This window comes from Pan paniscus, chromosome 9, assembly GCF_029289425.2.
Source record: "Pan paniscus chromosome 9, NHGRI_mPanPan1-v2.0_pri, whole genome shotgun sequence".
Lineage (NCBI taxonomy): Eukaryota > Metazoa > Chordata > Mammalia > Primates > Hominidae > Pan > Pan paniscus.
Window position 1 is genome coordinate 32,699,556 of NC_073258.2, and position 15,776 is coordinate 32,715,331.

Genomic DNA, 15,776 nt, shown 5'->3' on the forward strand with positions numbered 1-15,776 from the left:
TGCTAATTGCTCTCAAATTCAAATCTCCAATCAACTGAACACAATTGTAAGTAAATAGGGCCTCTTTGGGGGAAGGTAATCCTAATTATGTGGCAAGCTACAGGGACACCCAAGTTTATGTCAGTAGCAGATTCTGATAAGATATGCACCAAAGGAATCATGTCTGGACTGTTTCAACTGGGAGGGTGTTGGTGTAATGTTGGTATTTAGCTGTGATCTAGAGATCAGCAAAGGTCAGGCTGGACAAAACAGCGCCTAATGAAGCTTCTAGTGTTTGGGGTGAAAGAGCCACAAAGCCTTTCAAATTAGCAGCTGAATCCTGACACTCATTAGTGATTATATATGCAAGGGCTGCATCTTCAGCCCCAACCAGTGAAACAGCCTAGACGCTCTGCATACACACAAAAGAAATAAAGTACGTACAAACATAAAGAACTAGAACCTTTTAAATGCCTTTCCCTTCACATTCTGACATTTTCTTTTCTTTCTTTTTTTTAAATATTAATGACAGGACTGCAGTGTGCTTACCTTCCAATTTCATGTTAAAATAATTACCATCGCCGTGACTAAAATGAGACTTTCAGTTTTTTATTTTAATCAAGGAAGGTCTAGTCAGAAATTGCTCTGCTAAGTTCTGTACAAGACATAATACACTCTTGTTAACTAACAAAGCCAATAAATCAAGCTGAAGCACTTATTAAACTATCTCACAGGACTAAATTTATCACTGATGACAAATTTAATTTGGAGTTTTGAGACTTTGCTCCTTGCATATACTTCAACAGATTTTTTGGAGGGGGCAGCTATTTCACAAGTAATGAATGCTAAATTTACTTGAAATTTTTAGAGATGTAAAAGACAACTTCCAATAAAAACTGTGTTCTTCCTAGAGTGTCGCTATCACTAGAAAAAAGTTACGCATTTCAATTCCTTTCCAGTGAGGCTATCCTTTGCACATTAGAGTTAGGAGAATTTTTTAAATGGTGATAATGAGCATTTTACAAAGCAATTTATAACCATCACTCAGTTAGCCCACACTCTATCTCCACAGGTAGGTCAGTTTTTGTCCCTTGATAATGAAGATAAGAAAATTGAGATACAGAGTTTTCCCTACATAACAGGTAGAATAATTTTAATCTGTGGCAAGGTCATTTGGCACAAGGGAGGGTGGAAAGGAAAAAGTGAGGAAATGTACAAAATTGTATTGGGTCTTCTTACAGTAGCTAATACTGTAGCTAAAAGAATGATATTCCCACTTTAAGAATCAAAAGAATTACATTTCAAATCCACATAAAATTTTATTAATAGGCGACCTTTCCTTGACACCATGCTTCTAGACTATAATATAATAATGCCTTATTTTCTGTTCCAGTCAACTGCACCGTGCAGTTTATTATACACCACAGCCAGGTTACACAAGTTATATTTTCCATAAACTTTTCCTCCTCCTAAAACATCACTCTACAATTCCACATTAGCATTTTCCTGTTGTCTTTTCAAACAGTATTTTCCTTCTTGACAGTGCAATCAGCGTATAAAAACCAAATTTCACCACCTGGTCCCGTTTAAAGCAAACCGAGCAGCCTGAACCACAGCCTGACAAGGAGAACGCATTAAGCTCTTGAACAAAAGCATCCAAGTCGACCTGTTTTGCAGACTGATTAATAGAAACAAGCTCCAAGGACTAATCACAAGTCGAGCCCTGTTTTGCAGATTAATAGAACAAAGACACATGAGAGGAGGGGAGCTTACAGCACTAGAATACAAATAAGCAAAGGTAGGCACCAGGCTTTCCTTGACTGAAGTCACATCCTGTAAAGCCAGACCCAGGAACCCAAGTACCAGGGTGTCACATTCAGGGATGAATCAAAACGCAGCACCAAAAAGGTCTGGGTTTTATCATTCAACCCAGTACTGGATGAGCCATCTAAGTTCTTCTATCTTAGGAGACTCTGAGTTAAAAAAGAAAACACATTTTTTCAGCTGAATAAATGCAGGGCTCTGGTGCTTTTGGGGGTTTCCTTGCGTTTCAGCCAGGCAAACCACAAGTCTGTACTTGTTGAGGACAGACACTTCCACCTTCCCATCTTTGAATGGGATAATCTGTGAAATATGTACATATGTGCCAACCCACACACACACCCGGATCATATACGTGATGACGGCACCAAGTTTGAAGGACAGGGTTAATTTCCAATTACTCATAGACACACATTTTACGGCTACAGAATGTGGCCTTTCTTCCTGACTGTAAAAATAAAACTTACCCACTGTAAGAATGTACAAAATCCCAGGAAAAGCAGAATGAGAGAAAGAAAAAAAGAACATTCATAAGAGAAAATCACTGTTATAACTTGTGGTGTATTATCTTTCAGTTTTTGTTTTCTGACTATATTAGTATATGTTTTTATAATGCAATGATCCATCTGTACATTTTTGGTGAGGATATGGCTTTTAAAATGCTTACTGCTAAATATAAGAAGAAAAACATACCATTGCTGTCTGATGACTGATGCTAGTTCTTCAAGGGACAAAACCATTCAAGGTGAATGTAAGAATGCTTTTACTGGAATTGTGAAATCTTCATCCATGTGAGTATGTGGTTAACTGAGGAAAGTTTGCACAGCTTGGGAAACATAATTTTTAAGAATCGAGATGTCTACTTTTTGCACGATTTCTATTTTTGATGATTTTCTATATTTAACTATTTCCCTTTCATTGTTTTTTCTACTATTACTTGTAGAAACTCAGACAAAAAGCTTTTTTGGTCTCGTTCAGATTATTTGATGCAATATTTTCAGAGTGAGACAAAGAGAATGAATTTTCTCTGGCATTTTTGTATTCTGCTTAACCAATAATCCACTGATTCTGTTTATTGCAACAATCAACAAAGCAAAAATGCATTCATAATTATATATCAAGAGTTACAAAGTCTCAGAACTGACTTTAGAGCACTGTTAAGCCTGTGGTTTACAGGCTAGCCAAACTTCAAAATTTCCTATTAACTGTTTCTATTTCTCTCAGACTTTTCAGAACAGAGTTCAAACTCTGTAGAAGGTAATTCCTACAGCAAATAGCCTTAAATACCAATACCCTCCTTAAAAACCAATATCTTCTGATTTTCCCTTCAATAGTAATCTTGAACGGCACATACAGTGTGAATGTAGCAAGGCACTCAATACCCTGAAAATTCGCTCGTCTTTCATGGGCCTGCCTCTGAAGCTGCTATGCAAGCCGGCAACCACACAGAATTTGCCTCCAGTAAGAATTATTTAAAAGCATAAAGGTCAGACCCAGCATCGTACACACACATTTGGGTTTTCCATTTTTCTACTTATTCTACTGCCCAACAGGTAAGTACTTTTTTCAGAACTTATCTCGTTAAGGGAAATGGCTGAATGTGGATAAGAAAAGGAACTAGTCTTGGCTATTTCTTCTGAAAAACAGGAAGCATTAAGTAAGGTTTAGCAACAGAAGCAGTAGCATCAGCATAGGCTAAAATCCTCATTCTCAAGTGCTTTCTTATTATTATTTAAAAAAATATATATACAAATGCAAAACCCACAAATGAACCCTATGAGTTTTTAAAACAAACTTGTCTTCCATAATTTTCCCCCTTAAATCATAGCACCAAAGGAAAAGAAGAAAAGTGGGAGAGAGACTTCTGCCAACAGCCTATTCCAACTAGTTAGTTTTGCCATCAATAATTTCTGATTAGGTTTTAGTCTAGCATCTTTTATTTTGTTCTTCAAAGATCAAAGCAAGAAAGGTTTTTCTACTGATGACTGACTCAATAAGAGGCCTGAATTATGGCTAGTGATTTAAGAGTTGAACTTTTAAATCATTAAGACAATAAAACATTTTTTTTTCCTGAGTGTCTGTCTTTGACAATCCTCTTTCTAGAACCATGGTGCTCCAAAGCTACTTCCCATGGCTCATGAAGCCTTGTGTGGCATGGAAAGTCAGTATATCCTATTAGGTTTAGCTTTGAGATTGATATATCCCAGAAATTCAGTACATATGGTAGCTTGAAATGTAGAGAGAAAAACAATAATCACAGTTTATTAAACCAGGCAGCCATCAGAGGCACGTAGTTCTATATGCAATCATTTTGTACATAATGTATAAAAGAAGTTCATAACCAAGTTTAGGAAAGAATGAAAAATCAATATGTTGACTCTGCTCTTCTTTTTCTTTCCTTTACAAATATAGCATTGGTTTCACTTAGTCTTCAATGTTGATTTACTGTTGATTCATATGAAATTTTAGCACCATTTTTTATTTAATGTGATCCATCCTATAAACCCACCACACCAAGACATTGGGCCTGAAAATATCTAAATTAATCATTAAATATCACTGGCACCTTCAGATGCTGTCTTAGGAAATTTCATCCTAGGAAGACTATTATTTAAGGTAGGTCTTAACCACTTCTTCTAGTATGCCCTTCTATACCAGGTACTTCTCATTGCCTGTTTATTTCTTTTCTTGCTACAAATTTTATACTTGGACATTATTAGTTATAGTAACTATATTTACACTTTAACCAAGCTGATCTTTTATATTTAAGCAAAACAGTCTTCCCATATCCTCTCCTGAATTAATGCAGATTTGTAGCTCACCTTTGCAGCTCTTTGCAGAATGCATATGCATTCTGCTAAACCCAGAAACTTCAAAGTTTGACACTCACTTGGTGTTGGAGCAGCCCTCATGGAACAGTCCACATTTAATTTATAGTCACCATCCAAGATTACTTTTATTTTTCCTGGGTGGAAACACACTGCCAACATTACTCATACACTGAAAATGATACTCCATATAAGTGACCTTCAAAATGCCCATATGTCTTCATTTAACAGACGTCTATCCACTCTTCCATGCCTTTTGACCAAATGCAGTGGAATATGGGGTTCCTTTCTTAAATGGTTTCTACGTATCCAGATCATAAGCAACCTGCCATGCAAAGAAACTGTACAATATTCACTTTAAACAGTTTCTCTCTTCCTTTATCCCCCTTCCCCCACCAATACACAAACAGGGGTAAGCATTTTCCTAGACTAAGTTTCCTATTTATCTCATTTCTACTCTTTTTTGCTTCTTCTCTTCTACCATGGTAATACCACCATAGAAACGAAGCAAACAAAACAAAACCAAAAAATAATAGCTATTACAAAACTAACAAGTGTTACCTTTCGGGGAAAAAAATAATATTAATTGAGCATTCACTGAGTGCCAGGAACTTAACATACATGATCTTATTTTAATCCCATGAAAAATATACAGAAGTAGTGAAGAACCGATTTGGGACTGATTTACAGTTCTTTGCAAAATAAGTGTCCTTGAGTGAATTATTTAACTTCTCTAACCTTTAATTTTCTCATCTCCCAAATGAGGGTAATATTTATCTCCTTTATAGGGTTGCTTTGAGGCTTTAAAACAATTTTACGTCTGGTACCTGTATGTGAATGATGCTCAATAAATAGTAGTTATTATTATTACTTATATACACATTTGACAGATGAAACTGGTTCAGAGAGATTGCATAACATGTGTAACAAGGTAAATAACATGTGTAACATTTACACATGTTACACATAACATGTGTAACATTTACACATGTTACACATAACATGTGTAACATTTACACATGTTACACATAACATGTGTAACATTTACACATGTTACACATAACATGTGTAACAAGGTAAATAAGTTCTAAATAATCAAAGTGAGAGCCAAGCTTATTGGGAACAGCCTGTTTCTAAGGCCAAACCCCGCGGAGCTCTATACCACTGCCTCCCTCCTTCTGTAAGTAAAACAGAGTTGTAGATGTTTGAGCTATGCCCAATGTGGGGAGCACATGCCTTCCTGCTGGGGAGGCCCTGCCAGAAGTTTTGTAGCCTAAGGAACTGCTTGTTTAAGGGAAGAGAGAATTAGCAATAATTTTTTTGGAGAAGAGAACAGTTTCAACAAAGCCTTCGCCATCAGAGGGGATGTCCCTAGGCACATGGTGGCTCTACAAGCCCGACCAAGCCTCCCATGGGCTTATAGATGAACCCTTGAGAGGGTGGGTGACATCATGCCTTGACATTGCTCTCACAAAGCAGCCTAGAAGGCAGGGGGCTTCTCCTGTATGAAGCACATAACACAACATGGCTCTGATTATTAAGGCTCTATTGTGAAACAACTTTGGCAGCATGCAGGCTCATCAGAAGGGGCGGAAGGATGTCCTGCAGCTCTGCAGATGTGGTGCTGGCAAAAGAGGAGCACCCAGTGGAAGGAGCAACCTCATCTCTCCAAATATATGTGTGCTCCAAAACCCATCTCACCTTCATCAGAGATTAGGAGAAGGATGAAAGGATCCAGTGTGGTTACCTAAACTAACTTGTGAACACATCTGAGCCACAGAGGAGAAATGCATCACAGGAAGACAGAAGCAGCTAAGGCTGGAACCAAATAAATACAGGTTAAGACTGTCAATGGGACTCTAGTGGGCTCACTGTCTGGCAAGACCTGGAGAAGTTCATTCTTCACTTACAGTTCAGAGTATAAAATAAGTAATCAGTGTTTGTCAAGTAGCCTGAAAATAAATGGTACAGAATCTACAAGACGCTAAGAACTCAATCACTGAGAATTCAGCCACTGAGAAAAGGGAATACTGTATATTTGACAATTGGTTTTAATGTCCATAGGACGTTCTGAGGGCCCACCTGGTCTAGCTTCCGACCAATCTCAAACTTGACACCAACTGCTTTGACTGCAGCCTTGAAGCGATGGTCTCTGTATCTAAGAGTGACTTCTAGAGCTGCTCACAGTACGGGAATAAGGTGTCTGAGCTGAAGAAATGATACCAAAGAGCCTAAAATTGCTGGTGGAGGCTTTCTTTGAAAACTCTCACTGCCGTACTGTGAGGTTTAATGTGAGGTTTGTCCTACTCCCATTTCTCACTTTTATTGAACCATGCTCACCTGAAGAGATGCTAGATTTCTGAGTGTTCAGGAAGAATCTAGGTATATGTACCTTGTTAACACGTGTTATTAAAGCCCATGGACATCATTTAGGGCTTTGCTTGGTTCCATTTTGCTCTATCATCTCTAGTCTTCCGTTTTGTATGTCCATGACTGTGCCTGATCTTGTATTGGAAATACTTTCTTTCCTTTTATCACTGGGTGTCTAATCTGTGTAAATCCTCAGTTCACCAGCCAGAGACATATCTCTACCACCACCACCCTGATTCACTCATTCATTCGTTCAGAAGACAGGGACCAAGCATCTACTATGTGCCAGGCACTGAGCTTGCCTAGGGTATGCATAGAGGACAAAGTACAGGTCCCTGCTCTGATGGAGCTTGTAATCACTTTATACTCTCTTTCTATCCACCAGCAGCAACTCTGGATTAAAAGGAGCCTATTAGTGTAATAGGAGAAAATGAAAGAACACCCAGCAGCCAGCCAGCCATGTCCCAAAGTGGAGGTCCAGGTCTTCTGTGGAGCACAGTGTGGGCCCATGGCAGGTCTGACTGCAGCTGAAGTACACTGCCAGCACTTCCCTCTTGGTGCATATGCCCAGGGCTGCTGTCTCTCTCCACTGCATGGTTCTTCAGAGGGAAAAAGCCACATGCAACCTATACTTGCCTCCTGATATGTGTTGTGGAGGAAGTTGCCTCTGTGGTGCAGGAACAGCAGGAGCTGACTCATGCCTTATAACACATTAAGACATAAATCTGTGTGTGTGAGAGACAGGGTTTCCCTCTGTCACCCAGGCTGAGTGCAGGGGTGTGCTCACGGCTCATTGCAACATTGACCTCCCAGACTCAGCAATCCTCCTGCCTCAACCTCCCAAGTAGCTGGGACTACAAGCACATACCACGCCTGGCTAATTTTTTAATTTTGTAGAGATGGGGCCTCACTATGTTGCCCTGTCTGGTCTCAAACTCCTGAGCTCAAGTGATCCTCCAACCTCAACCTCCCAAAGTGTTGGGATTACAGGCACAAGTCACTGCACCTGGCCAATTTTTTTTTTAAACCCTAGTGTCTGAGTCACTTGTTTTTTCTCTTCCCTCAATGATCCTATTTTCCCCTAGAAGCACACCTCACCACTTAATCCTGAGAGCCCCTGAAGGGTGCTGGCCTGGATTTCTGTACACCCTTTTTGCAACTAGATGAAAACGGCCAGGTCTTCTAAGATGAAAAGCAGCTACTTCCTGAGTTGCTCAGGCCACGGAGTAGACAGACATCTAGGATATCCTGGTTTAGTCTAGCAAACTCCGCAAAGGAAGCCTGGATTCTAGTCCTATTTTGCCCTCAAATTAAGTCTGTAGCTTTGGGCAAGTCACTTTCTCTGTCAAAAACTCTCTATGTTGGTCTCTGTCAAAAGGAGGCAATAATGAACAGCAGTTTACATATAAACACTGTAAATGCTGGCTATTGTTAATTATTATTAGTAATACATACCCTGGTTAAAGAATTGTTGTGAGCCCCAAATGAGATAATACATATGAAAGTTCTCTGAGTGAAATACACCATCCAAATGTAAATTTATTATTGTTGTTTGCCAAATGGCTCTCTCAGAATGTGCAGGCAAAAATATAAATTATGCCAACGGTTGCTATGAAGCATAATTGAATGCAGACAAATACTTCTTTAGCACCTCCACATTCTTCCATACAACCACCACCAACACATCAGATAAAGGCACCCGGCAGGCTTTGAAGGCTGAATTGGACAGAGCTGGCAGAAAGGGGCGAGTGAGATCCCACATGACCAGTTCTGCATAAACTGGCTTTGGAAATGGTATTTACTGATTTGGTCATCAATGGCGAGGTAGGAAGCAAAGTGATTGGTTTTGCTTTCTCCTTTTTCAAATAAACAGGGCAGTTGTTAAACCAGAAGTGAATCTGATCCGGGCTTTAAGAGCAGTCAGCTGCATTCTGAAACAGGCAAAAATGTAAACAGAGCTCTGTAACTCTAGACTAGGGCAGAACAGCCATAGGTTTCATAATGGGAGAGTCTATGGGCCCTGTGCCAAGAAAAATGAAATGTTACCCTGGGCCTTTAAACAGAATCATGTAAGAGCAGAGTGCATATTTGTTTAACACACACACACACAAGAACTTTTTCTGTGCCAATACCTTTCTGAACCCTCCTGAATAAAAGCTGAAATCCCTGAAAACGTCGTACAGAACCAATATTGTTTGCATAGTCTCATTCTTTAGTGCCAAAGGATTTTTCTGCTGAACAAGGAGCTGTTTCTTTCTTTTCTTTTTTCTTCTTCTTCTTTTTTTTTTTTTTGCCTAAGTTAATTACAAAGTATGACTGAGAAAATAAAATAAATGAGCCCATTCCACCCATCCCTGTATCTGAATTCTATCATATGAGTTGCCAGTTGGTTTTCTAAACCTCTCACTCAATATCTGCTGTTAATTTGTTCACTATTTCAAGAACTTGAAGACTGTCAGCAAAATACATGATGCATTACAAAACTTATAATTGGAAATAAAAACATCTGACGCTTTCCTGACAGAGTAAACATAAAGTACTATTGCACTGATCAGAACAAGGGAAATGTGAGCAACCTTGTAGCTATTTGTGTGCAAACACAATTAGAAATGCTGCAGAGAGTGAAATCAACACTCAACTCCCACTTTGAAAAATGCTGAGAAAATTACATCTAAATGAATGAATGAATTCAACATGGTTATGATAGGAAATGAGGGGAAGAGAGGAAGGGAAAACAAATCCTGCTCACACTTCCTTTGAAAATGCAACTCAACAGACTTTCTCTTCCTATTTCAGCCATTTTAGAATTGCACTGCCTAGGCCTGATCTAATTTTCCTGCTGGAGAAGTTAAGGCACTTCCTCCACAGTTACTAAATCTGACAAATTACACCTGGGTCCACTCTAACGTGAAAAAATGTGTTCTTTGTTCCTGACCCTTTGGTCAGCCTAGAGATCAAATTCCTGGACATTGGAAAGCCCCACTCATATTCATTAAAAGCCACGGGAGACCAGCTCTGTATTTCTGTTCAAGAGAAGAACAAGGTGCAGGCTTTCGCTGAACAATACAACTGCTCTGCTCCAGTCGGCGCAATATAGACCTTTCACTTTCTGCAGCTTGGCTGCTGATCAATTAGTATGTGGATTTTTTTTTTTTTCTGCACAGTATCTTAGTATCAAAACAGCAAAAGAAGAGCCTAGTCCCACGAGTAAGTTTACCCCAAATTGCTTGTGTTAAAAAGCTGGCTACAGATTCAGTAATCAAAAATACAAAGATGATTTCAAAACTCTGCCTTCCCTCTACCCAGCCAGACATGCCATTAGTTACCACAGGGGCTAGTATTTGACAGATTAGAATTTTGTTCCCTTTCTAACCATACTCAGCCTTTGAGAAAGATGTTACAGAGCTGAGAGTGAGTCACAAAGACAAAATTGGGCACCACTGGTGGCAGAGAATCAATTTTAGGTATGCAAGCAATCCACAAGCTCTCCCATGGTACGAAGTAAGTATGAGGCTGACCCACCTGCCTGACAACAAAAAACCTTCTTCTTCTGCACTCCCAAAAAAGAATGAGAAAAAAACAACAATAGGAGAAGTGAAGCAAATCTGTGGCTGAACTGTTAAAAAGATGCCTGATGCCTTTCTTCCAGATTCTTGGAAGAATGAGATGGTGAAGGAATACATACAGATGCCATAAAACCTGCCTTAAGGCCTCCTGAGGTAAGGGTGCCCCTAAAGAATTCATCAACTATTGCCTTCCCATTTGAGGGAGCCCCTTTCCTTCCAGACCTGGCATCCCACTTATAACATCTTCAGTTTAGGCCACTGGATTTTCCCAGACCTATCAAACCACATTCAAAGCCTCTTCCTTGGGGATCTAGTAAGTACTACAGAACATTATGGTTGCAAACATATATAAATGCTCTGGTGTGTTGTAAGTTATTTTCTACATACCAATTCCTGTTAAATTGTAAATCAGAAAACACTACTTTAATTCTCCTTAGTCTTGAGGTAGCTTTCAGCTGTGTTGCAAGTTATGAACGTGTAATGAATACAGACTAATATTCTTTATCTGTAGCTAGACCAAGCCACAATCCATATCTTCTAAATACATGAATTATAGCTATTTTCCTAGTCTGATGGCGATTACTTTTGAGAAACCTGTGAATCCTTAATATCAGGGTTCTTATTTTGATTTCTATTTTTAAAACCACTAGCGGTATCAGCAATGCAGAACTTAATACTTCCTCCAAAAAAGTCACTGTAAAAACAGGGAAATCAAACAATCAATTTACATTATTTTGGGTTGAAATATCTGTTGGGTTACTAAGCAGGGACTCACCTACGTGTAAATCTCAGAGATGGAAAAAATCTAATTTCCGAGGGGAGAAAAGTGGTACCTATGGTATAAGTTCTCCCAAACATTGCTTCTTAATAATAAAAGAGGTTAAAAATTGTACAAGACATTAAAGGAATTCAAGCATGCTCACAAATATGTATTGTTTTTGAAAATTCTAACTTTGATGACCATTTAAGTGGGTGGCATATGAGAGAAACAAGGGCAGACCTCATTCCTCATGTTTTACAACTAAATGAAGAAGTTAAGGGACTTGCCTAGTGTCACCCAATGAGCAGAAGGTGAACTAGGGCTAAAACTTATCTAATCTCACTCCTAGTCCCATAGTCTCCTTATGAAGGTTGACAGAGGTATAAAGTAGTTTGGAAACATTAACACATCACTATTAGTAGTAATAGCTAACATTTATCAAATGCTTACTCCATGCTAAAAAGTCTTCTATGCGCTATGGATGCATTAATTCTATCTTCATAACAACCATGAAACCGTAATGTTTTCTCCCATTTTAGAGATGAAACAGAGGCAGGCAGATGTTAAGAAACTCACCCAAGGTCCCACTGAGCAAGTGGTAAAGATGGCAAATACTCTCCTCCCTAGCACAGAAATGCTAATGCAGACATTTCTAAATCGATGTTCAGATTATCAGTAGCTCTGGGAATATTAATTTTGACGAAATATCTTCACAGTGAGATCCAAACTACTGATGCCTCCCAAAAACAGATGATGAAACTGAAATATCATTTTTGTCAACCTCTGTATTCTTGGTCAAAATACAAAGTATCAACAATTCCAATGGATGGGGCAAAAATCATTTAAAGATCTCCCTCATTGTAAAGAGATGCTCAATAGGAAATGGTTGAAGCTTTGTGGAAATCTCAACAGACTTAAGTCTAAGGACACCTTTAGGAGAACATTTCAGAAGACTGATTAGTGCTTATTTTCTTGACTTTGCTACCTTGCCAGTATTAAAATTAAAACATTTTAAATGATATCAATCCAGTTCAGATATAAACTTTGTCTGCAGTTTGCAGCACCACCAAAAACAGATCATGCCCTGCCACATCACATATCTGAATTAGTCTGTTTGTTCGATTGCTTGAGATGCTGCAAGATCTGCCTGAGGACCAAAATCATTCCCTCATTCATCACAGCTACAATCTAGTTTAGCTGAACCCTGTCCTAAACAGATTTGAATCAGCTCAGATAATGGAGGAAGTTTGTTGCTGTCATCATTTCAGCAACTATCAGTCCAGGGATTTCTGAACATCTGCTTGCTCAGGAATAGCCTTAAATGTCCTGTGCCTTTTAAGGATTTTTTCAAAAGTAATCTTAAATTATTTTTAAACAATGACCTTAACTTGCATGTAGAGCACCTCTGCCAATCAGAGGTCATTCCTCAACTACTGTACTGACATTAAGAACTGGGCTGTGAAGCTGGAAATGCTCTGTCTCCTGCCCTTTACCCAGAAATGCTAATATCAACATCCTACATGACCCCAGATTACAGTTTGACAGGACTGATTTCTGCTGTTTATTCTCTTGCCCTTTACCACGTTCTCACACATTAAAAAAATAAATTTACGTACCTTACTAAAGCTAGATATAAACTGGATCTGAGGATTATAACCACCAATTACCACATCCCAACCCCTGCCACCCCTCAGTCATGCTGTACACCCTGGAATCAGACTTGTCAGGTTCAAATCAGACCTCTTATTATCTGTGGCGATTCTTGAGCAATTACTTAACTTTTCTGCACCTGGATTTTCTTATCTGCCAAATGAGAATCATAATAGTGCCCATCTCCTAAAGGTATTTTGAGGATTAAATGAGATAACACATATACAAAAAATGTAGGACAATGCCTGGCATATAGGAAGTACTTAATTAAGAGTTCAAAATCATTGTCGGGGTTGATTTTAAACAGATATGTACTTCCTGTACCCACTCACCAGTCCTTCTGGATACCAACTCGTAAAGCTAGAAAAAAAATTATAGAAAATATCTCAACCTTTTAACTTACAGAGGACAAGCCAAACTGTTGAGTAAAGTGACCGATCTGAATTCAGTCTGCTTGTCTTTTTCCAGTCCTATCCACAACTCCTAGTGAAGGACTGGGGTACTTTTCTGTATTAAGTGAGTAAAGGTGAGTTCTTCTGCTCTACATACACACACACAGGTTAGTTTTGCTCTATATACACCCTCAAAAAAAAAAAAAAGTCCTAGAACCTGCTGATATTGACAATCATTTAGTCTAACATTCTCATTTTAAAGATAAAAAAAAAAAAACTGGCTCTAGGGACTAAATGACTTGCCTAAGTTCACATAAATACTTAGTGGGAGAGCCCAAGGCCAGAAAAATTATAATTCATACCCTAAGCAAACTATCCGATATTCTCTTCAGTCCACTGCAAACTTTACCTATTTTATCCTCATCATAACCCTCTAAAATAGGTATCATCTTCACCATCTTAGAGATGTGAAAACTGAGGCTCAGACACTGTGAAGTAACTCCTTTAAAACCTGACAACTGTCAACTGATACAATCAAGATTGACACGCTTCTTGTCTGGCCTCCAAGGATACATGTACCTGTTTCAAGTTTTCCAGAGCTTAGTTCTGAGAATTCTAGTGCCAGCTCTCAACCAGTAACTTTCAAACCACCTGTGCATCAGTCTTGCCCAGGGAACTTTAAAAAATACAAACTGCTGGGCTTCATCTCAGGAAGGACAATCAGAGTCTCTGGAGGAAGGGCTTCAAAATCTATATTTCTACAGAGACGGTAATTCTGATGTGTAGGGAGGTTTGAGAAACCGTAATCTAAGCAAGATATTTTATGACTGCTTCCAGTACAAAATGAGAGGGAAATGAGTTACCTAAGGCTGATGGAATGTTCAGAGCAGCTGAATCTATGTGAAGGGTAGCATGGTGACCTCCTCTCAAATCCTTCTGTGTCACACAGACATACACCCAGGCCCAGTAACATAAACATATACAGCCAGCCCTCCATAATCAGAGGTTCCGCATCCAGGGATTTAACCAACCAAGGATAGAAAATATTAGAAAAAGGGCCAGGAGCGGTGGCTCATACCTGTAATCCCAGCACTTTGGGAGGCCAAGGCGGGCCAATCACCTGAGGTCAGGAGTTCAAGACCAGCCTGGCCAACATGGTGAAACCCTGTCTCTACTAAAAATATAAAAATTAGCCGGGTACAGTGGCATGTGCCTGTAATCCCAGGTACTTTGGAGGCTGAGGCAGGAGAATTGCTCGAACCCGGGAGGCGGAGGTTGCAGTGAGCTGAGATCACACCACTGCATTCCAGCCTGGGCGACAGAGATACTCCACCTCAAAAAAAAAAAAAAGAAAGAAAGAAAGAAAAGAGAAGAAAAGAAAAGAAAATATTGGAAAAAGGATTGCCTCTATGCTGGATATTTTTTGTCATTAATCCTTAAACCATAAAACATAACAATGATTTATATCATATTTACATTGTATTATGTATTATAAGTAATCTAGAGATGATTTAAAGTATTCACGAGGATGTGCATAGGTTATATGCAAATACTACACCATTTTATATAAAAGACTTGAGCATGATGGAATTTTATCAGTGGGAGGTCCTGGACCAATACCCCATGGACACTGAGGGAGGCATGACTGTATATATCTAGGAAAGCTTTAACTCCTATTGATCTTGCCTAAAGGGATCTCTATCACAATGAAAACAACAAGTGTTGCATTTTGCAGCAGTACAGTATGTATTTTGTTGGAAATACAGCAATAAGGTTTCCTTTCATCCTAATCATTTTCATTTAAAGCATCTAAATCTGAGCTGTGTTTTCTTGGTACTGAGCTAAAAAGCAATGTGGAAAACTGTTTGAATCATCACTTACCAAGGTGCACCATATATCCTGAATCCCTTCACTGTTACCTCCGAATCTTGTAAGTAAATACTGTTTGTCAGGAGGGACTGAACATTGTCAAAGTCCTCTGGTTTCAATTTGGACACAGAGGGGAAACGGTAGTAGTCCTGTTTAACAAGGTCTGCCATGAATTCCTTATCAAATGTCAGTTCATGATTCCCAGCAATCACTATTTTATATTCATATGGCAGGTTTCCTGAAATAAGAAAAAAGAGCACCAATTAGCACATTCATTTCCCATCACAAAGTACAACAGCCAAGACTGTGTGATTAGCAGACAGCTCACCCAAATGAAATAGCTCGCAAATTCCTTTACATTTCCATGTGAACTGGAATTTATGACTACTACTTTATGCTAACAAAAATGACAATAACGGGAGATAGGAAGCTGCTAAGTAGCTAAAACGTTGCTAAAAAGACATTAAGTTTTCTAGTTCCATTTCCCTCTTCTGTATGCTATGGATTCATTGTGATGAATCCACAGGGTAATGAATCCACA

At 38.9% G+C, this 15,776-nt stretch overlaps 1 protein-coding gene across 5 annotated transcripts in view; it reads right to left on the reverse strand.

Moving 5' to 3' along the window:
- The window catches only part of MPPED2 (metallophosphoesterase domain containing 2), a 175,733-nt gene that overhangs the window by 69,413 nt on the left and 90,544 nt on the right, over window positions 1-15,776 (reverse strand). For all 5 annotated transcript variants that reach the window (XM_008955885.6, XM_057299127.2, XM_057299128.2 and 2 more), the window contains exon 4: window positions 15,248-15,473. In XM_008955885.6, coding sequence (XP_008954133.1) covers window positions 15,248-15,473 — 226 coding nt within the window. The remainder of the gene's footprint in view (window positions 1-15,247; window positions 15,474-15,776) is intronic.